Source organism: Hippocampus bargibanti, linkage group LG02 (genome assembly GCF_051943395.1).
Source record: "Hippocampus bargibanti isolate YZ-2025 linkage group LG02, ASM5194339v1, whole genome shotgun sequence".
Taxonomy (NCBI): domain Eukaryota; kingdom Metazoa; phylum Chordata; class Actinopteri; order Syngnathiformes; family Syngnathidae; genus Hippocampus; species Hippocampus bargibanti.
In genome coordinates, this window is record NC_142735.1 from 11,085,001 (window position 1) to 11,109,484 (window position 24,484).

The following is a 24,484-nucleotide window of genomic DNA, read 5'->3' on the forward strand; positions in this document are numbered from 1 at the left end:
AAAAGTAACTGCAAGAAAATCTCCATTTGTGAATAATATACTGTAAAGTGGGCCGCCACGTAGTGGGCACTTAAAGTCTGCCTTCCACCTAAAATAATCCATAAATTACTCCCGCAATTAACTATTGCTCAGTGAATTTTGCTCCGTGGGCTGAATTAGCAAAACCTCACCTTTTGTAGTCAAGTATTTTGTGATGAGCTTTACAATTTCCTCACCATGATCTGCCCATTTCCTCACGAAAGCTTGACATTTGGCCGCAGCGTCTTGTCTTGTTCAAGTAAGTAGACCAACTTACCTTAGAATGGGGGCCTTTTTTGTCGATCTCCTTGGGATCAGCATGCCTACCAAATTTCAGTTTGCTAAGTAATCCTTGCTGCTGGAGTGTAATTTTCCAATTCATATTTGTGTGTTTTATGGCCAATCATCAAACTTCAAAGCTCTTCTTGGTCCTCTTTCAACGGCTGAAATTCAAATTCCACACAATTAAGCATTCCCCGTCTGCCTTGTGTCCAAATTTACAATTTTGACAAAATCTGTACGATTAGCTTGTCTCTGAAATGATCGATGACATGTCCTCCATCTATGTTGGTCAGCATTGCAATTGAACTGAAATGGATTTTTTTTTCTCTAAATCCTCTTTCAACAATTATTGACTTTACAAACACCGAATTACATTTAAGAGTGAAATGAAGATGAATGGACCAATCTTTAGAGCTGTTTTGTGGAAGATATTGAACAAAAAGTAACAGTGTAATTAGTTTAAAGTGTACTATTCTTGATGTGTGTATGTGTGTGTTTTGCATTGGACACACGTTTCACACGGAGTAAGTCAATTTGTGAGTGAATGATTCTGAAATGCCAAAGACGCACTATGTTCTATAAACATAATGGAATATTAGAAGCATAGCACATGAAAAAAAAACAGTTCATAAAGAAGAGAGGAACCAAAAACCCAGGTGTTCTTCTTGTCCCCGTACATATCAAATTAAATATTGTGTGGGATAACAATCGGGCCCTAGGGGATGCACACCAGCTGGCTCTCAAAGGCATGATAGATTGTTTTTAGATAATCAAGCATTCTCACCCACGTAAAAATGAGCATGGCATAAAGTTGATGGACGTGTTGAGGGTGGCGGCATGACCTTTTTAATATAAGTTGGAAATGGCAGACAAACAGTAGCATCCATTGCACCAAGGTTAACACCGACTGACAAAGTAGTTGGACGCACTGCGGCATCCGTGTCGTATTTACCCACTATAATTGCGGCCCTGCTAATCCGCTACTGTTAATGCATGGCCTGTGTGACTATCGTTAGCGATTTGCACATTTATTTATTAATTTTTTTGTTCTCTCATAAACTGTTCCCTCTCACGCGGACCTGATGAATAATTTAAATAGGGAAACAAGCGGTGACACATGTAGGATTATAGGAAAGGTAAACAAATTGGATAATTCACAACATGAGATATGCAACATGGCATTTGGTTGCTATGCCCATCATGAATCGACTGCAAAAAAGTAAAATGGGGATTCTGTGTTTTTGATTTGAAGCTGAAAATTACTAATAACCCAACAACTCACATTTTTTAATTCACTGTCACACAAATTCTGCCAATTTGGTTCAAAGTAGACATTGTCGGGTAATCCTGAAGTCCCTACAAAGAGGAAATTTCCTGTTTTCTTCAACACTTTTGTACACTCTCAAACTTTGAATTGTATAAAATACAATACAGATGTAACAAAGCGCTTAACATGGGCAGCTGTTATATACAGGGAATAAAGCAGTCACAAAGATAGGAGTGAAACCAAGATCAAAGTCGAACCAAGATGCCGACTCGAATGCCAAAGAGTTCAAGTGAGTACAAAATTCATTTGTTGTGGAGGAAATTACTGAATGACAAAATTTTGAAAGTGAAGACGTATTTTCCATATAAATACCCCAATTCGTTCCAAGCCTCCCTACACCTTGCCCCCAAATTCACAATGAAATGTTATTTCAAGCATAGAAATGCATACAAATACATGTTACAATTCGACTTGTGCAATCACCTGTGCATATTGTTTAAAACAATAAAGTCAATAGAATATGAAGTACAGTGATTTCACGGTATTTAATTCAAAGTTGGATTAAAAGCAAAAAAAGGCATTTGTAGACACAATGTCTGGTGTTTATCAAACACACTGGTCCCACATGACTCAACATTTTTAATCAATGGAAAGACGGCAGGATTAAGCCCAAGACTATTAGGCTCCTAAATTATAGCTGAGGCGTCATTATACACGTCTGTATAATTTTCATTGGGGCAGGGGACATTGCGTCTCCCAGGCAACGTTCGCAGCAGCCGCTGCACACTGGCGGCACAACCTCTTGTGTTCGGTTCTCCATGATCGTGTTGGATTTATGTATTGCATGATTGTGCGAGCAGTTGCTATTAAAAAATCATATACAGTTCACTATTGTTTGTGATGGAGTGGAGAGCTTCCTGATTAGCTGCAGGACGGCGCAGGCCGCTAACCAACAGATGAACGTTTATGACTCGCCGGGCTATACTGGACTTTCTGGGTCAAGAGCAAGGCAAAGATGGGAGGAGCAACATACGCTGCATGTATTGTGCTCTCTCTGCTTGATTCTATCACAATTATGCCATTCCAAGCTATCTCAAATATAGAGATGAAGCGCACGCTTTGCTGGGTGTTTTTGGAATGATTTTTCCTCAATTCTTTGCACAAAATACGTATCTCCAATTCAAAACACATTTTCACAGTGTACGATTAGTTCCAACTGTTCCACCATTACAGCAAATTACAATCCTGAAGAAAGTCGTTTGCCTGAAATGGTGCAGGAGCAACAAATGCAGGAAAAGAGAAAAATACATGTACGGTCACTTTGCCATGTTTTGTCAAAGGACAAGCTTTGGATTACACCCAAGACGGCCACGTTAATCGAAGGACTCAATTTCGTATTGCATTAAATTTCTTTGTCTGGTTATGTCAGACATATACATCAGATTTCATTTTCAGATTTCAAATCATTTTTTTGGGGGGGGTTCTCAAATATACATGAATGAGTTTTACACTTTCATTCCATGCTCTGCCTACATTGGATGCAAATAAAAATACCCTAAAATTTGTCCAAAACAACTGCGGTGTTGGTCCTTTTTTTTTTTTTTTTTTTTTTTGTCTTTCTTGTTATCATTGACATGTCTGTTCAATTGCATTCAGTTTTTTTAATCCACTGAAAAAATGGCCTTAAATGTCTGGCATGTTCCCTTTCCTAACTATGTTAACACTTGGTTTTCAGGTGTGTTTAGGACCCCGAAAATCTGATTCCTCTGAATGAAGAGGGCCTTTGAACTGCATGGTGCTCCGGTTGTCAAAAAAAAACAAAACTCTTGTATTGGTGTGAACACGGACAGCCTTAAGTGACTGTAAACATCTGGACCGAGGTCCCTTGTCCCACACAAAGCCGCATCGAACCCTGTAGTTTTCTGCCAGGCATCTCCAGTCAGTTCTTTTGTGGTCTCCGGACAGCTCAGTGGGAAGCGATGCGCCGTCTTTAACGCTTGTCCACCAAACCGCTGGTGTGCTTGTGCGATGGGAACATGGGAGAAGAGTGTATGTTCATTTTGAGGTTGAGCCGACAAATGATGTCGAAAAATCCAGCCTAGACGTTACAACATTCTGAGATTGATGTTTCTTTAATAAGGCCCGCAGTCTCTTGGTATGCTGACGGCGATCCACGATGGTGACCTAAATTCTCCTTAAAACGCTGACAAGCAATCTAAAAAATCCTCCAGTAATTTGATGTATTTTAATTTTTGTTGGATGCCTTGAGATAATACAAAGCCGATAGAATATTCCTTATTAAGTAGAGGGAAGAAATGTCTCCAATTTATGTTTTATTTAGGGGTATCTTTGGCGATTGTTTCACCGCCATTGCAGCATTCACCCCTTGCACTCGGCTTTAGTTGGCTCCCGTTGTCTGCCGCCATTGTGCTGGAGGCTGGTTCCAACTTATACTCACTCACCCACCCGCTCCTCCGACGGCCGCCGCCCCATTTTTCCGCAGCACGCCCATTCAGTTTGCAGTGTGCACGCGTTGCAATCAAATTGCACTCGGCGTCAGCACTTTGAACACCACCCGCCCTCACCCTACTTCTCATCCATCGAAAATTCATCCGCTCACAGTCGCGCAACGCTGGGCGCATTTCAAATGTGGTTGCCGTAACATTTGACCCTCGGATGAGGCCAATGCTTAATTGTACATTTGTAACTAAATAAAAAGAAATGAATTATTGGTATTCCTCATTGAAATGCCATTCATGTGTACAAGCCTCGCACATAAAAAAAAAAGATGATGAAAAATTATGACTCTCTCATCGCCGCTTGCCCAGAGCTCATATTTTCGGCTGACCACACAAAGCAAAATGTCAATCATGGGGCAGCTTGGAACTTTAAAAATGTGTTGTTTGGGACTCTTGTTTGTCAATGTAAAAACATACCTTACTTGTAGTCAATACATCATGAGCCCCTTCATTGCAATGCGCTGATCTCTTATAGCACATTCACGACCATCCATGTACCCAGACTGACACCCAGTGAAGTGCAAACGTCCGGCAAGGCCAATAAGTAAAAGTAAATAAATAAATACAGTGTGTGTGTGTGTGTGTGTGTGTGTGTGTGTGTGTGTGTGTGTGTGTGTGTGTGTGTGTGTGTGTGTGTGTGTGTGTGTGTGTGTGTGTGTGTGTGTGTGTGTATGTATATATATATATATATATATATATATATATACAGTAAAGTCTCGTTATATCGATATCGGATATATCGATAGTCCCGGTTATATCGATACTATTTCTATGCACGCACGGAGAAAATTACATGCAAACAGGGTCGGATATATCGATAGTCCCGGTTATATCGATATTTTTTCGGACTCCCTTGAATATCGATATAACGAGACTTTACTGTGTGTATATATATATATATATATATATATATATATATATACTGTATTTTATTTTTTTTTCCTTGCCAGTCTGATAGTTATTTCGGACTGAAGATCCCTAACTTCATTTGTAACCGGCTTACAAAACTCTCATGGTCACGACAGTGACTGGATCAGCTTTTCTGTGGGTGAGCAGCAGCAGCCACTGTTTTGCAGCTGATGCCATTATGACTCATAGTGGGTTCAAACTTCCAACAAGGATAATTTAATGCTTTCTATCACAGTCCATTGATGTTTGAATGGAAGGTTTCATTGAAGCACACGTATTATTTATTGTTCCAATGACATTTCACCAACATTCGATTGACAGTTTTGTTGAGTCCATTAATAGATGCATCAAATCTTCCATTGAAAGTCACTTTGATGGTTCTATCGAATATTCCACCGACGTTACCATGAATGGTTCATGTGACGTTTATTTGATTGTTTTGTTGAGGATTCTACGACCAGTTTCATTGACAGATGCATCAACCCTCCCATTACAGGTTTGTAATGGTTCCTTTTACGGATGCATCAATTGTTACATTGATTGTCCTCTTGACAATATCATCCATAGTTCCACTGATAGTTCACCTGCTGGTTCGATTGATGGTTCTAATGATAGTTTTGACTAACAATTACTAAAATAAAATATAGGAGCCCCGGATAAGCTTCAAGATAATTTAATATTCTTGCAAGAAAGAACAACCAGAAATCATTTTGAGCTTGTCTTTTATACATGTGTAATTGACCCTCACTTATCTAAACATAAACTCTGCTCTGTTAGCCACAGTATTTGACTCCCATAGTTTTCTCTCATCCTCAGAGTTGACAAACAAAACCTCACCAACCAGAAACCTCATCATTCAGTATTAAGAACGTAAAATGTGAGAATTAATCACATGGAAATGTGCAGAACACAAGCTATGGTTGTCTACATTCACCATCAGTTCCACGAACAATTTCATCAATACATTAATTGACAGTGTCGTTGGCAGTTTTCCCATTGACAATTCCGTTGACAAATGTTTCAAGTGCTCAACTGACAGTTTCTTTTATGTTTTGGCTTTCATAATAAATACAGTACAATACATATTGAATTATGTAGCGCTTTAACAACAGCAGAAGCTGTAACAAAGCGCTTAACATGGACAACTACAATAACAGGAAATAAATCAGTCACAAAGATAGGAGAAAGCAAAACTAAGATCAAGTCTGAATCATGCTAAGTCAAATACCAAGGAGTACAAGTGAGTTTTGAGGCGGGTTTGAAAGATGGGCAGCGCTTGCCAAATGTTCAAATAAAGAAATGATATAAAATCTAATTGAATTGTGCTGCTTCACCCACATTTGTTTCACTTCGTTGGCCCTGAGAAGAACATTCGACAAAGGTTTATGCAAAATAATTTCTTTCTCAATTTGACAAAATATGACTGAATATGTCCTCCTGTTTAATCGATTTAGATGTAATAGATTTAAACAGCGTAAAGGTATAAATAAGATTAATTGATAAGCTGGTCAGTGGTGGTAAATAAAATGGGAGTGTATAACATACTGATCTGGCTGCATTCATGCTCTCATGTGTATCAAAAATTGCATGGTGATCATGGCTCAATACTGAAAGGAACAACTGTCCATGCAGTGGAGGGGAGGTGGTAAGCACCCCCAACTCATCTTATTATGCAACGCTTAAAAAAAAAAACCTTTAGATGATATGTGTTGACGTGCATGTGCATATGTATGTCGTATTTTTATCATGTCCAAGATTCATATACCCGGCGCATCCTTGGCGTGGGGGTGAAACAAGAGATTTAGCAGCAGAATTTCATCATCTTCCTGCCCGGAGTAAGATCATTGGTCACTGGGGAAACAAGAGCGGGCAGCTGCAATTGAATTGCTTTGTAAATGCAGTCAACTTCTGTTGTTTCTCCTCCCACCTTCTCTCACTTTCTTTTTAACTAGTGTGCCTTTGCTATGGCTGTTATTTTAAGATTATAGTAATCCACTCAAAACATAAACTAATGGCTGCATGTGTAGCAGAGAACTTTTCACTTGTTATGCTTCAACCTAATTAAAAACAAACAAACTTCCAGGCTTTTTGTACTGTGTCTTGTTGCATTTTTACGTGACTTAACCTGAAAAACATGTCATGAAATTTAGGATGAATTGCAAATAAAAAAAATGGAATACAAATCATCCCCAAAAGCGAGCTGTTCGCACAAAATGTTGAATGAAGACAAAATTTACACAAATCCAAAATCACACCACAGTTTAAATTTTACATTGAAAGCAAAGTTTGACCTCTTATTGGAAAAGTGCAACATCCATAACTGGGGTTTGTCCTTATTCTAAATTACAAAGTTTACATGTTGCCTTCTGTTTAGGAAAGTGCATGATCAAAAGTTTATCTTTTCGTGAATGTGCAATTGCATTACATCAATCACATCACTACTTTTTTCTTTTGAGGAAAGTAATGTATAGTTTGCTGGCAAACGCCTCAGAATTGTAAATGTGGAACATTGGAATCAAGCAAATGAATTCTGGTATTGAACTTCTACCGAGGAGAACAAAATCTGGCTTTGACTGTGTCCAAAATTCACAAATTCTAAGACAAAGGCAAAGTCTTTTGCTTTTCGCGAGTCTTTAGTGAGCTGACACTATTATTGTCCAACAACAATGACAACCACAACGGTGCATGGGCAATGTGTTGTAGTCAAACTGCAAAAATATACAAAATCAAAACAGGCAGCATCTGACGCAATCCTACCCTAACTCCCTCCTTCCCCCTTCACGATATACTCTTAGCAGCGACAGCCAGGAGAGAGCAAGAAAGCGCCTCGACACGATGAATTATGCAAAGCTGTCAGAGGCGAGCATTGTCGGACGCTCTGCAGACACAGACGCCGACAGGCCTCTCTGGCCACGTCCCCTGTTTCCCCACCATGTCCCCACTTTCCCCAGCGATCCCCCATGTCACCATGGCGGTCCAGGGCACTTTGACTGACAAGTGGCCGTTCTTTAGAAGTCACACCGATGAGCTTTATTAGTGTTATTCACAGAGGTCACCGACGGGGAGGTGTTGGCTGATGCGGGAAATATAATTACCGTACCAGGACAGGGAAAAATTGCTTACATGGGGAAGAGTTGCTATATCAGCAATTCAGGAGTGACAGTGGCTTCATCTGTTTGCGAAACAAAACATGCTTGTGTGTGTGGCTATCTGGGGTACACGCATGTTGATGCATTACATTCAGCAATCTCTCAGTTTCTGAAGAGTATGTAATGCATGTATGGTTCCCTATAGATAGATGTTTATTGCCACCCAAAGAAACCCGGTTGCCATGTAATAATGCATGTGTTTATAGTCTACGGCGGAAACGATCAAATTACAAATACAAAATACATGTCCAATGCAGAAACTACATCAGGGGTTTACAATTAATTTTGCCTAGAATCAAGCAGGCATGCAAACCTTAACTCTGTCAACCATATATTACATTCATGTATTGGATATATCCGATATATATCCGACACCATTTTCGTGTAGCGCAACCCAAACTAAATGTGTGCACGAGTGTTATTTATTTTTTACCTTTGTGCGCCTCCGTGGGATCAAACATTTATTTTCTCCGCCAATCCTTGTGGTATCCCTCATTTGCCTCCTAATCAAGACAGTCTGAGGACGCACAAGCATCTATGTATCTTTGATTTGACAGGTAAAATAAAAGCTTTCCCTTCACCACTTCACTTTCATCACTTTTCTGCTGTGAAATGTAAATTTCTCCACTGTGAGACTAATAAAGGCATATCCAATCCAATCCAATGTTGTAACAATCATCAACCATGAGCAATTGGAGACGTTTGTGTTTGTGTATTGCAGTACAATTTAACAACTTTTAAAATGTGGATTTTGCCAGAAATGATAATCAGTTTAAGGTATGTCTAAATTTAATATTTTTTAGGTGCTACATGTACTTTGTCAAAAAAATGTTTCGCCCAACACAAAATTATACAGCTTTCAAAATTACTCAAGTGTCAAATTTTGGTGTACATTTGTATTCCCCTGTAAATTGTTACCTTGAAAAACATTACACCGCAATCATTTTCCTTAAATTAGTATATAGATGCTATTTATTTGTAATTTACTGCCAGTATAAAGTCCTAGAACACTAGTGAACACCATCATGAAGGAACCCATCAGACAGATAAAGTTATGTGCTGCTCCCTCTTGCCTGCTTTTCGGGATCCATCACCATCACCACCATGCGAACCGTGACATGGAGAAGTTTAAAGCATGGTTCTATTTTTTTACAATGAATAAATAAACAATTAAATAAATAAATCATGGTGGGTCAATGAGGCGCCCAGAAGCGTGTTGACACAATGACACACTGCGTTGACACTATGTGGCTGAATACTGACACCTCTCTGACTTTAAATATCCCTGGTGGCAACCCACTTGACAGACTGAACTGACATTGATTTGATGAGCAAGTGTGTTCAATAATATCAAGTTTTAGCATTCATACTGTATAATTAAATAGCGATAAATAGTGCAAACATGTATCATAATATGAAAATCTAAGTAAAAATTGTGTGAGGGTGCTTGCAGACTTTTTGTGTTTATATATACATTTATTTAAAATAGAATTCTCCAATGTTTTGGAATCCGATGGTTTTCCTCCATGCGATTTCTTCTGCCGTGGAGAACACACGCTCACACGGCACTGGTGCCGCCGTACACAAAAACTCATTGGCTTGCAAGAAGAGGTTGGGATAGGCTGTCTACTGGCTCTTGCAATAATCCAGAGGATCTTGAGGCCGTCCTATATTTCACTCTGCTAAATATCACAGGATTTCAGTCATTGCATCTGTAGTTGCATTTCTCGCAAATCGTCACTTTGTCATCAAAGCGCTGCCACTACTCTTAAAAAAATCCTATTTGTGTAATGGTGTGAAGATGAAACCAAAAGCAAATCTATATACAGTAAAGTCTCGTTATATCGATATTCAAGGGAGTCCGAAAAAATATCGATATAACCGGGACTATCGATATATCCGACCCTGTTTGCATGTAATTTTCTCCGTGCGTGCACAGAAATAGTATCGATATAACCGGGACTATCGATATATCCGATATCGATATAACGAGACTTTACTGTATTTTAAATTTGAGATGAGATAATGTGCCTTTGTCTACTACTACTACTACTACTACTACTACTTGCCGTAACTTCCATGCAAACCAAGCTTCACTACACAATGCTGAGGGGCTTGCAGTCCTTGAGAATGAAGTTCAGCCGTACCTGATCAAACAACTCCTTCCTGGAAGCTTGATTGTTAAACACGAAGTGGAGAATAAATCAATCACAATTACTGATTCCCAATTGATTATCAACAAAGCAAATTTGAGAAAGTAGGACAGTGGCTCTACACTTGACCACAATCATGGGTATCACAGAAACTTAATTTTCATGCTTCTCTTTTTTTAAGATATTTTGAGACGTTTCGTCTGTGGTACTACTGCCAATATGCCCCAAAGTGGCCTCAAATTGCCAATTGACTGAGACACGTCGCTTCTTAAATATAGTTTAGTCCACACGATTGTCGGGTGGCATGGCTAGCAGGGGAGCCATTGTGAAGTGTGCGGTGTTCTGTAGATCACCAAGTGTCTCTTTCCCTTGCGCTCCGACACTAATTTCAGCCACTGATCCGTGGTGGATTCACGGTTGGCTGCCTGCTCCGATTCAAGTGCACGATCAAAGGCAAGACATAAGAGGAGGGTGGTGAAGGACAGTGTGTGTGTGTGTGTGTGTGTGTGTGTGTGTGTGTGTGTGTGTGTGTGTGTGTGTGTGTGTGTGTGTGTGTGTGTGTGTGTGTGTGTGTGTGTGTGTGTGTGTGTGTGTGTGTGTGTGTGTGTGTGTGTGTGTGTGTGTGTGTGTGTGTGTGTGTGTGTGTGTGTGTGTGTGTGTGTGTGTGTGTGTGTGTGTGTGTGTGTGTGTGTGTGTGTGTGTGTGTGTGTGTGTGTGTGTGCGCGCGTGTGTGTGTGTGTGAGATGGAAGGGTGGGAGATGTTGGAGTTTCACGGAAAACTGAAAAATAGAACACAGATTTTAGTAAAGAATTCAGGACTGACTTCCAAAACTTTTCAAATGTAATCAGTCGGCATCGGCACAGCACTTTCTACTCTGGTTCTTAAAATATTTGTGACGGGGCTCATAGGTGGAAAATGAGAGGAAGGTACTTATTGATTTTTTTATTCATTTTTTCAATCAAACTTTTTCAATCAACCAAGACCGGCTGTCTTTTTATCCTTTTACATACACAACCAGTCACTGCAATCGTTTGCAGTCTTAAAACAATAATAATGGACTTCGTTTAACAACAGACTTCGATGTGATTTCTGAATCAGAAAGCCTTGAATAGTCCAACAATTTCAGGTTTCTAAAATGTTCAGTAGTGCATTTGCCACAGGAAAGCAATTAAGGGTTGAAATATTTTGATATATTTTTTTTGAATGAAAGCAATTTTACCAGAACCCTCTGAGGTAAGATTTTAATTAGTGTTTTTTTTGTAAAAGCGACAAAAATGTATCCTGTTATTCACAAATTGAAAAATAATTGTGCTGAAAAACATCTGATCAGTCTTCCATGATGAATATATCCACATTAACTACCAGAAGGAATCGTTTTGAAATTGCGGAAGGTCAGCATGCTACAGCCATATTTGTATCTTCTCATGTTGCTATAGCAACAACATTGATGATCTTTCACTCCTTATCCCGTCATGCTGGTAGCATAAAGTCAGCGAGGCTTTTGTTTTTAGGTCAAACGAGTACTCAGTGTCTTTTTAGGGGCCCCTTCGGACGGACAAACAATAGTCTTTTCCCAAGTGCTTCTATGACCTTTTTGCAACGACGTAAAACCAGCGGCTAGCATTCCCACGTAGCCTATATGTGTGAAGCAAAGCATGCTGGGAGTTTGTGTACTTTACACACTTGGTCACTCAAGGGCTTCTAGCTGGTTACAACACAAATATAACTCCAAAGCGTGCATGCGTGCATGCCTGCGTGTTTGTCTTTCATTCGGATGCAGCATTGTACAAAAAGAAGAAGACGGGGGTGCTTTTCATTTCGGCTACAACTCGTGTCACTGAGTTTTTTTCGGGTAGTGTCCCAGAGGCGTGCGTCGCCGTCAGAGTGGTCCGAGCTACTGCCGTGTCATTGGGAGCCGTCCAGGCTTGAAGTGAAACCAACTAGAGCTCATTCGGCGGAGTTGGGGGGCAAAGCGGGAGTCCATAGCCTGCTCTTGTAGCGCAGCCAAGGGAGAAATGAAAGTGTGTGTGTGCGTGTGTGTGTGTGTGTGTGTGTGTGTGTGCGTGAGAGAGAGCGAGAAAGATTTGTGTGATTTGTGTGTGTGAACACAGTAATAAAATAGTCCTGACAGACTTAGGCTTCACATTCCAACCAAGGGTGTTTTTTTTAACCATGGATTAGTAATATTCTCATTCCTTCTTCCACACTTTTCATTGAGTACTCTTCTGAGATGTCATATTTTTTTTTGCTTATACCTTTGAATATCTAAACAATTCTCAGATCAAATCAACGTTTATGTCATTACGCCATTCAAGCCCCCAAAAGCACCACCATTATTTGTGATGTTTTGAATTAAAAAAAGCTATAAGAAATAATTTGGTTTTACAAAGTCTAATTTACTATCGTATTCATGTGTTGCCTCTGTGCCTTTCAGGGTCTTCGCCTAGTTTTCACGTCAGGAGTTGGAGTGGAGTCGGGCATCTCCTTGTGATTCCAGGTCCTTGTGAGTGTTCTCACTTTGTATTGTGTGTTTGACTATTTCTCCCATTCTGTAATTGGTTGAAAGTGTTTTTGCTACTTTGGCTCTTTTTGCCTTTTTGTCACCTTAATTGATCCATTTTTTCCCGCCTCACTTTAGAGCATCCGTGCATGGAAGGTCACCCGTAGCTTGAATTTTTGCTTGTAACACAGAACAAAAATCCATTCGCTGCACCACAAAAAAAAAACACATTTACTAAATAAATAAATAAAAACACGTAATTCAAGAACTCAAGAAAATTTGAATATTGTGAATGCAAGATGTCTGTTTTAGCTGTGTCAAAGCATTATTGAACAACAAACATCGTTAGAAGCATCTCGCCTGGGCTAAAGACAAAAAGGGCTGGCCTGCTTCTGAGTGGTCCAAAATCATGTTTTGCATTTGGTTCGGTCCCAGAGTCTCTAGGAAGCAGGGGGAGTCACAGAACCCCCTTCGCTTGAAATCCAGCGTCATGTTTATACTTTTCAGTTCTTGAACCTTTCCCTTAATCCAGTTTTATTGTATTTTAATTTTCTTAGTGTAGAATATTTTTATGAGTGATTGTAAATTGTCCTTGAGAGCTTTGAAAGTCACTTATAAATAAAATGTATTATTATCATATTGTCAGGAAGGGCATCCGACGTAAAAGCTTGGCCAAAACAAACATGTGAATCAAACCTCTGAAGATGGAGGACACTGATTCGCTGTGGCGACCCCTCAAAGGGAAAAACCAAAAGGAAAAGAAGAAGATTATTATTATTATTCAGAAATTGAAATGACATTGACATTGAGTGCCATTACCGAATTTGTTTGTGCTCTAGTTTTTCTTGCAGGGTGCGGGTGCAGATAAAGCGCTGATCAGACTTCGGGCAATGATTGTTCCCTTCCATGCGGGGGCAGCATTTGCCCTTTGTACAGCCGCCCGCACTTGCACCTAATATTACTCCAGACCATTATAACTTAGGAATTAACCTTTTTTTCTGATGAAAGAAGAGAGTCTAAAGTTTCTTGCGCTGGATTGAATGTTTATGTAGTCCTAAAAATCAATATTCTTTGGGATTTGAGTGAAAATGACAAAAACTCCAGAGTGGACACATTTTTGCACATCTTGCAGTGAATGAGTTAAAAAGTAATAAACACTTGAAATGTATCGCTGTGTATGGACTAAATGTTTACATTCCACAAATGCCACTTTTTGAGTCGTGTTGCTCAAATAAGTTTTTCATGTTCTTCAATTTTTGCCACCGCACCCTTCTCCATTCAGTACAACATATTCTGTACCTCTGAAGCAATTATCTCCAAATATCTGTAATTTAGCCTTGCACAAATCCCTCAAAAGTAAATCTGAATTGTGCTTCAATTTAAGTGACAACAACAATCAGGCCATAGGAAGTTTGTTCATTTGAGGCTTTTGAATTCAAGCGAAGCTTCAAGGTTAAGAGCTTTGTGTGATGCTTAGTAGCGGATAAACCTCACTCAAACCTATTGCCTCCCATCTTGACTTCCATCTGTAGATCGACCGAATGGAGTGAGAAGGCGGGGCCAGCAAGGACCATTGTAAGGTGACAAAAAGTGCAGAAAAGTGGGCTGTAGGTGAAGGCATGCAAGCAGTATGGAACGGGTGAGGGAGCAGCAGCCATTCTGCTCACTCTCCAAGAGCCAGCGGGAGCACCGTGACAGAGGTCGAGAAATCGCACGCGAGTATCGTTACACGTCGGAGCGTGAGGACGCCATCCACGACAAAACAGCACCATCCTGCCGCGTGCCTACACAGAAGTCGTACAGCTCCAGCGAGACACTCCAGGCCTTTGAGCATGACCCAGCGCGTATGCTCTTCGGCGGGCGCTTCAAGGAGACGGTGCGCCAGGAGAGCGCCGAGTACAGCAGGCCAGGTCAGAGACACCCCAAGTTAATGATCCTTTGTCATGTTTGAAACTCTAACTCCACACCTTGTCTTGGGCATGTACTTTAAAAGCTTGTCTTAAAACCGTACGTTGAAACCTGGGCTTCAAACCAAAATGAGGGTTTGAAACCCTAACTTAAAAGTAGACTTGGTGCCCCTCTGATTGGCTGGATTGGGCCTGTACATAGCTTGCATTTGTGCAAAATCGATCTGTTCTAATGTCACATATTTGCCGGCCCATTACTTAAAACACATGACCCAAGTGTAAAAAATTCTTTTAAATAGTAGTTGTAATTTAAATATTAACGCAAGTTTGAAATATTGGTTGAATACCAGGTTTAACCCTTAATATGGCCTTGAAACATGGTCTTAAAACCCCTATTATGGCTTGAAATCCTGTCCTGAAATCCATCTTTAAAATCCGAACATTGGGTTGAAACACTATTTTTGACACTAATTCTGATTGCCACCAAGAAATATTCACACTGTCTCAAAACTATGTCAGACACTCACTCAAAACCCAAATTTTCTTTCCGTAATTAAAAAAAAAAACTATCCTGAAACCCCATGTTTGTCTTAAAACTCCGACCCAGATTTCAAATCGTGCATTAAGATCCAAACCTTGCTTTTACTGCACCATTGCAAAATCTCACTTGAAATATGAATCAATATGAATTAAAGAATACATTAAAAAAATTAAAAAAGCAAAGAGCAAGTACAGTAAAGTCTCGTTATATCGATATTCAAGGGAGTCCGAAAAAATATCGATATAACCGGGACTATCGATATATCCAACCCTGTTTGCATGTAATTTTCTCCGTGCGTGCATAGAAATAGTATCGATATAACCGGGACTATCGATATATCCGATATCGATATAACGAGACTTTACTGTAATACATCTCATAAAATTTAGTATGCTTGTCTATAATAAGACAGACTAACGAAAAAAAGTCAAAAGAGACAGCGAGCCAGTCATTTGTGTTTCTTTTTTTTCCTTTAACACAGGATGCTGGCCCAATTTCTATAATTAAAACGTTCAAACAGCCCATTTTATTTTTGTGGCTGTCCTCCTGCTTACAAGCTTGCAATTATAAAATAATAATAATATTCTGGGACATATTCCACGGGTTAATGACCGTTTTATGTTGTGAAGTGGCCAAGTTATTTTTTGTGCTTGTTTTATTTTATTTTTTTACCTCCAGCTGCCCCCGATGGTATGCCATCTCGCCGCAAATGCCAGATTTAATGTATTTTCATCTTTTGCTCAGCACACATGATCACTTTACAAATGTACATGATGACATTTAAATACGCCTGGCTGGATCCCAGATTCTTTCATGTCCACAAGACTGACCATAAAAGCGCTCCTCGATCAATCACACAGAATGCGCTGTAAAATAGACAGGTGGATGTGAAATTTGAGTAATATAAAAATGCCTTTTTTGACGTGGAAATTAAGTCAAATAACACACATATATGAAAAAAAATTACAAAGAATAAAATTGCCATTTAAGTAAATGATTTGGGGAAAAAAATAATCTAATTACAATTAAAGAATTTAATTAAGTAGAACGGACATTTATGTCCTTCTAATGTGCCTTGGTATTTAATGTTAACATCTCAAAATATATTATTTTAGCAGCAATTAATTCCCATTTATTTCAACCTCTACTTTGTGCGAAAAAGCAAGCACTTTCATGAAGTCGCCGATAAAACAGCTGCTTTTTTTTCTCTTGTTGATGATTAAACTTGATTTTTGATGACGTTTTAACATAAAACTGCATTGCGACCATTTTGAAAAGGTATTTTGGTTCGTTCCTCACCATCCGCCATTTTCCCCCTTCACCTTCCACCACATTAGCACGCTTGTCTCATGGTTGTTCGGCGTGTTTTTCGCTCGCTTTGTTAACTTTTGTCACTTTCCCTTCCGCAGGGCAGACATTCTCGCTGAGGCAGCTCGGCATTTGCGAGCCTCGCCGAGGCCTGGCACTGTGCCCCGAGACAGGTCTGTCCCATCCCCTCGGCACCTATGCCCGGGGGGCTGCCGTCACCTCGGAGGGGCACGAAACTCAGTCCCCGGAACGTACCATTGCCCTGTGGAGCAAGGCGGGGCGCAGCTCCTGCCTTTCCAGTCGCTCCAACTCGGCAATGACACTCACCGACACAGAAATGGACAATAAGTCAGACAACGAGATGGGTGAGTCAGACACTCGATACTTATTGGTGACTACAGCTACAGTGGGAGGGCCTTCACTTTGTTTTTGTTTCTTTTCCCCGGCTGATTGGTGGGAGAGAAACGGAAATGCAGATGGCGGGGAAAGGAACAAACGAGGGTGTCCTTCCAACGGAGTCACCTGGTTGTTTTCTTAACATTTAGGAGAGGAGTTGGATAAAGTTCACCCTGCGACGAGCGTGTAATCAAAGATGGGTTTGAGTGGGTGGGGGATGTTGGACGGTAACAGGGAGGTGCGAATTGTTGCAAGGTTGAGTAGGCGTACACAAGGCAACCGCACTGAGATGTTTTGAAGTGCAAATGCGATCACGGTGGAAACCTGAGACTGCATTTGGGCAAATTGAGGCTGATGCCAATTTGTCTTTTGTTTTTAATTAATATTCTCCTCCTTTGTCCTCTGGCTTTCTCTCACATTGCCAAAACATGGATGTTAGCTTCACTGAAAACTCCAAAATATCTATCAGGTGGGAATGATTGTTTTTCTATTCCAAAAAGGATGTGCCGCTATACTCCGTGCTCCATTTGTATTCAAGGAGTGTTGTTTTGATGTAACTGATTTAAAAACAATAACTGCAACGGTTGAAACGCGTCTATTAGAGACAACATCTACATTTCCTTTCATCTGTCAAACACATGCAATGGCGGATTACACCAAAGCTAACTCGGTTAGCTCAGCAATTTAGCTCACAGGTCACTGGTCAAATACGTCAGGACATATCTGCATTTAATGAAAAGCCATCAAAGCGATAGACAGCATGGAGACCATAATCTTGAAACTGCAACTACATCCAAAGCAGCACTTGTTCGTCTGAAACATGAACACAAGAGATGTAAATATAGTCTATAAATATTATCGTTGTTTTTCCATTTACAAGAGTGTCTGACATATTTAATATGGCAGCATCTGTGAGCGAATGCCTGTGCATTTGGTAGGGTGTCATATTTTGTTGACAAAGTTAATGCTTTTCAATCACCCACCCAGCCACGCTCGAATTAGATTCTTGTCAAAAATTGGCACCAAAAATAATGCAGTTTTGTTTTAATCCGATGCAGTTTTGTTTTAATCCGATGAATATACATTTACACCATCATTCAAAATATGTAAATGTGTTTTTTTCCATTGCATTTCTAGATATTTAAATGTTTACATTTTAGATTTTTGTATGCTGGTGAGTTGAAAATAAACATGTCACCCCGACATACAGTATATTGTGACGAAGCAAGGTTTTACGAGTTGATTTATCGTTGGTTCAATTTGCTGTAATGTGTTGACCGGGTTTGCTTGAAATTTGGTGGCGACTCGCCTTGACTCGCTTGATGTTTTATTTTTTCCCTGGGTGACTTGAGACTTGCTTGAGAAGTAAAAGTTACGAGTTGAGATATATGTGACTCTCACTTAAATGATGACATGAAGTCTGTCATTTTGGTTTATTCTTTCCATTTTTGGGCCATTTTGGCTTTGTTGAGGAGGCTTTCAGACACAAACACAGGATTTTATGTTTGACTGCTACCAGCGTCGATTGTCATATTCTAGGAAGGTTGTTGAATCTCACTTGCGAATCATTTGACTTTGCGTGTGGTTGAGGCTCTGTGATAATAACTCGAAAGGACAACCGACACCACTTTTTTGTTTCCTAACTGATATCAGAAAAAACATTTTATCACATCTAAAATATCCAAAACATGCAGGATGATATTTTTAGTCAAATACAAAACACCAATAAAAAGGACTTAAAGTGTCCAAAAACTACTTCAAATTGAACCCGGAAGTGGGCAGTTTCAGAAGGTAACGCCTCCTTGTTTGTGATGTCACGCCAAAACGTCTTGCCTTGCTCGAGAATCAAAACAATGGCTTCAGACCTAAAAGATGCTTTCTTGTTACTCATCCAGTTATGAATATGATTTAAATAGTTTTGAAGAGGAAAGGATACATTTTTGCAATCGATTTAAGAATTTATTTGTGCCATTTTAAGGCATCTGAACAGAAATGTAGCATCCAGAAAATGCAGAAGATGGCGCCAAAATTCCGTTGGAAATGGGCTGATTTGTCTCCTAGGAATTTGTGTCAGCGAATATCAAATAGTTGTCTTGGTGCAACACCCAACGATTCACCATTGCGTTATTGATGTGTTTTCCTTCTAATTTTGCCACCATTTTCCCATCGGATTCCATCGGATCAACACAAAGTTTTCAGACCAAACAAAGTACCGCAAAATGCATTGTGTGTCGCTTTCTTGGTCAGGGGCGTTCATGCCGTGACGTGACGTCAGGAATCGTCACCAACTCAAAAACAAGACTTCCTAAATATTCAGCACGAGTCTTAAAACGTAAAATATAGCTATATGCGGTGGAGATGGTACACTCAGTAGCAGTTATTTGAAGCGATTTTACAAATTGCTTCTGGACCCTATTTTTGAAAAGATTTCTCCCAGATGTCAGACTGCATGTTTCACATTTTCAACATTTATTTAAAAATATATTCTTCCCCTCTCAATGGCGAAAATCAATTCCATACCCTCCACTTATGTTTTAATGTAAATATGTAAAATATTCTCTGGCATGTTAAACAGACAGCAACATGAAGCATTGTTCGTTACATGCTCAATGGAAGCAGTCATTATTGCACTTTTTGACTGTCTCACATAGCAAGATGTCAAATAATAACATGCAGTTAAAATAATTAGACTTAATAACATAGGCTAAAATGTGAAGATGTCTCTTTTTTTCTTCAACGGGAGAAAATACATAAGACATTTGAGACAAGTCGTTTTGGATAATGGATTTTTTTTTTTTTTTTTTTAGCGAAAGTGCTTTTTGAGACATTGCAAATGAACTTTTTTTCTACCCCTCCATGTGTTGTGTCCATGGGCCTTTTCCTTTCACTATCCTTGGATTTCCCCTGCAGTAACTTTTACGTGTAACTTTTGTAGAATCATTATGTGCGGCTGTTATTGTCGAAATTTGCTTTCGGCTGGGTGGGAGTTTGTATTTTCAGGAGCTTCGGGAACCTCTAGGAATTAGTGCAATTGTTCGTACTGTTCTTCCATGACTCTGTTGGCTTTTTTGCCGTTAGTCTTGTTGATGAGTTAGTTTGTTTACTTTGAGGGTTGCTTGATCTCTTTTGTCTGTTCGCTCATTTCAGCTCTTCACACTGATGCACATCCATTCCTGCGTTGGCTCTTGTGCTTGCTGGTATGTTTGCTTGCTTGTTTGCTCTCTTACATGTTCATTCATTAGGTTGTCGCTTGCGCATTCATTTTCTTGTTCAATGGTTTGTTAGTTAGTCAGTTTGTATGATTGTTCTCACTTGTTCTTTATTGATGGATTATTCATCCATTCATTCATTTTCCGATCCGCTTTATCCCGACGAGGGTGGCAGGGGGTGCTGGAGCCCACCCCAGTTGTCTTCAGGCAGTAGGTAGAGAACATCCTGAACTGGTTGCCAGCCAATCGCAGGACACACAGAAACAAACAACCATCTGCGCTCACACTGGCACCTAGTGACAATTCAGAGTGTTCAATCTGCCATGCATCATTTTGGAATGTGGGAGGAAACCGGAGGATCAGGAGAAAACCTACACAGATCCGAGGAGAACATACAAATTCCACACGGGATTGAACCCATGACCTCAGCACTATGAAGTCGACGTGTTAACCATTTTGACTACTGGCTGGCCAAATGAATGCATTATTTACTTTTTTAAATTTATAATTTTCTTTATTAGTAGAATTCCTTAGGAATTATAGTGTGGTTGTTTGTTTGTGTGTTTATTTATGCTTTATTTTTTTGTCAATTGGTTAGTTTATTCATATGGTAGTCAGTTGAAGTTGTGTTGTTATTTACTTTAGTTCATTTATTCCTTAGTTGGTGAGCTTGCAATTTTGCTTCCTTGTTCTTCAGGTAGTGAGTTACGACCTAAGCACAAAGCCACTGTGATGCCGCACGGGCATTTTGTAATTGGCATGCTGCTTGTTGCCATGATTAATTAATGAGTCTGAAACAAACTTGCCAGTTAAAAAAAGTGGTCCATTTAGTTCATCAATTGGTTTCTGAAACTTAACTCCCACCCAAGAAAAGGAAAGTTCGATTTATGCTTAATTGAAAATCGGCGTACCAATCGCACTTAAAGGACATGCGACACCATTTTTTTTGTTTCCTTACTGACATCAGAAAAACGTTTTATAGCATCTAAAATTCCCAAAACATGCAGCCTGATATTTTTGTCAAATGCAAAACACCATTAAAATGAGTTAAAGTGTCCCAAAACTACTCAAAATGACCCCGGAAATTGCGAGTCTCAGAAGGTCCCGCCCCCTTGTTCGTGACATCACAACAGGACGTCTTCGCCTTGCTCTAAAATCAAAACAGTGGCTTCAGATTCGGAGAAGATGCTTTCTTGTTACTCATCCAGTTATGAATATTATTCAAATAGTTCTGAAGAAGAAAGCATACATGTTTGCAATCGATTAAAGAAGTACTTGCATATCAGTTTGAGCCATCAGGACTCCAATGTAGCGTCCCAGAAAATGCACAAGAGGGCATCCAAGCTCTGTTGGAAATGGGCTGCATTTTGTGTCAACTAGAATCAAATAGTAGTCTTGGTGCAACACAACAATTTGCTATCACATTATTTATGTTTTCCCTACTAATTTCGCCATCAACACGGATCAACACGAAGTTTTCAGACCAAACAAAGTACCCACAATGCACTGTGTGTCGCTTTCTCAGTCAGGGGCGTTCCAGACGTGTCGTCATGTGTTTGTCGTTTTTCTCATTTTCCCCAAAAAATATTAAATACTGTAATTCTTCGTCATGATTAGACATCAGACTCACACAAACTTGCAGTATATACCAAATTTAAGATTGTCCCTTAGGAACTTTGTCCTCGTCCATGTCATGATATGACTGATTTGTCTTTGAAGATGGGGTATAATATCAGAGTAATATCGTCAATATGTTCCATTGTACTGTACACAAGATTAGTTTGGTGTTTGTTCTTGCAACGACTGTACATGATGATAGTGTTCTGCAGAGAGAACAATTTTCCCTTCAACAATCATTTGAAGCATCTCTGCACTTTTTTTCGGGCAAGTTTAATTTTTAAGCGTCGTATGATCTGTGATTTTAAAAGACACTTGTCATTTGACTTTGACTATTTAATGAAGCAGATCAGAGAAATGAGCCATTCAAAAAAGGTTTCCATCAAGCCAATCTACATGAGGCGGTTATGCAGTTCAGTCCCATTTAGTCATAGATGAAGTCTATATTTCATTGAGACTTACACTCATTTCCGTACGAATAGCGTGTGGGATGGTTCTCCGACTTACAAAAAAATACATTTAATACATTTTTTATTCAATTGAAACCATAAGCGTCATGGTAAACAGTTATTGACATGTAATCGAGAAGTTAATATAATTGTAATTACAATGTAACTGTATGCAATGTAAATGTTTATTTAACGGAAACTCATAATTCATTGAAAGACAGCTACATTAGGGCATGAATGTGCCTGTTTATTGGGTGGTAAGAGTCTCTAGTTTTTGCTATTTGGCTTTTAAATATTCATCCCGTTTTGGGAATATTTTAGGGGATAATATATGAACACACATTCAAATGTATATATATTTTTTACCAATCCATTTTCAACACCGTTTATCTGAACATGGTCGCGGGGGAATGCTAGAGCCAGTTGACTTTGTGCAGAAGGCAGGTGACACCCTGAACTTTTGCCAGTCAGTCACAGTGCACATAAAGAGACAAAACGGCCATTCACATCCAATGTCACTGCTTGGGAACTGATCCCATGTTGCCCACGCACAAGTCAGGACATTACACGATCAATGACGTTTAATCATAGAAAACATTTGTAATTCTAGTAAAAATAATGCATCATAAAAACTGTGAATTTATGGCATTGTGCAATTGTAAAATATTAGGATTCAACTTGAGCATGTTGGTGTTCTGAATTATGGCTAAAGCAGAGCAAAAAAGGATGCCTGTGTTTTCACACACACACACACACACACACACACACACACACACACACACACACACACACACACACACACACACACACACACACACACACACACACACACACACATAGTTTATAGACTACGTGTCCCTCAGCAGAGAATTCTGAGCATAAATTGAAAGTGGCATTCTCCCCTCAGAATGCGTTTTCAAAAGCAATGAATGCACCAAAGTCAATACCCACATCGTAATGGTTGGAAAGGTGAAAGATCAATGGAAATATCGCTTTCTTTTTTCACGAAATGAATCACAAAAATGACAAGTTATAAATGTTTTTTTACAAGTTTCAAGGCCTCACATTAATGATGTAATTCTGCTCTATTCATACTTGTCATCAGTAAAACCCCAAGACGCATGCCTAATAAAGTGGAAAGAAATTGCCACCCGAAAACACCCGTTTACCATGTTGTCCACATCACAGAGCAAGTACAGTTATGTGCTGTACATCAGAAGCTAATGCGGTTAGGTAATACTAATCTGCACAGTTCTGCATACATTTTGACTTGAGTTGGGGGGGGCTTTAGCCGTAAATGTTGGGTCAATGTTTCTGCTCTTTATGTCAATCACAATCATCTGAGGCTGTTGCTTGAAAGAAGTTTTGGATCGTCATCAAATATCCTGTAATATGCCTAATTAATTTTTGTAATTTCAAAACTTTCTGGGCACTACAGTTTTCCACCTAACACAAGTATTGCGTTTCATCATCATGAACAAAATAACATAGATTTTTCTTTTTTTCTTTTTTAAACTTATCTGCAGTGTGTGCCAGCATGACTTGTATTGCCTCACAATGAAAACGAAAATGGTTTACGTGTGTCGATTGTTTGAATGAGTTATTACAATATATATTTGAAATGTAATGCCCTCAATTTTGGGAAGGGGACGCCACATTTAAGTGACTAAACAGCAAACATCATCAACACAATGAGCATACCAAGGATCTATTGTCGGCCAAAATTCACACCAATGCACACAAACACTTGCCAAATGTTACTAATAGGCCCCGCCTCTTAAAGACATATCTCACACACAAACGCAATGCAGCATTAATCCTCCTGCCAAACTTTAATCATTTAGCACCATATATGCAAAAAATGCAACTCAAAGTGCTGTTAAATGAAAACTTCAAATACAACATAAAAAGCACAGATACATATCCCCTCAAGCATACCTCTGTTCACACTCGCGCGCGCGCGCGCGCACGCACGCACGCACACACACACACACACACACACACACACACACACACACACACACACACACACACACACACACACACACACACACACACACACACACACACACACACACACACACACACACACACACACACACACACACACACACACACTCACACAACCAGATAAGAGCACCCAAGGGGAGCTGGTCCACACCAAGAGACTACAGCCACATCTCCCAGCTTTGAGGTCTGCCACGAGGAAACGTCAGATGAATAAGATAGCTCAAGAAAATTGAGACATTTAAAAACTTA

The 24,484-nt window shown here is 39.6% G+C and overlaps 1 protein-coding gene across 1 annotated transcript in view; it reads left to right on the forward strand.

Moving 5' to 3' along the window:
- Positions 1-24,484, forward strand: part of LOC148901534 (teneurin-3) — a 230,857-nt gene that overhangs the window by 11,276 nt on the left and 195,097 nt on the right. The window contains exons 4-6 of the mRNA XM_088988989.1: positions 12,733-12,801; positions 14,331-14,708; positions 16,656-16,919. Coding sequence (XP_088845115.1) covers positions 14,429-14,708; positions 16,656-16,919 — 544 coding nt within the window. The 5' untranslated portion in view covers positions 12,733-12,801; positions 14,331-14,428. The remainder of the gene's footprint in view (positions 1-12,732; positions 12,802-14,330; positions 14,709-16,655; positions 16,920-24,484) is intronic.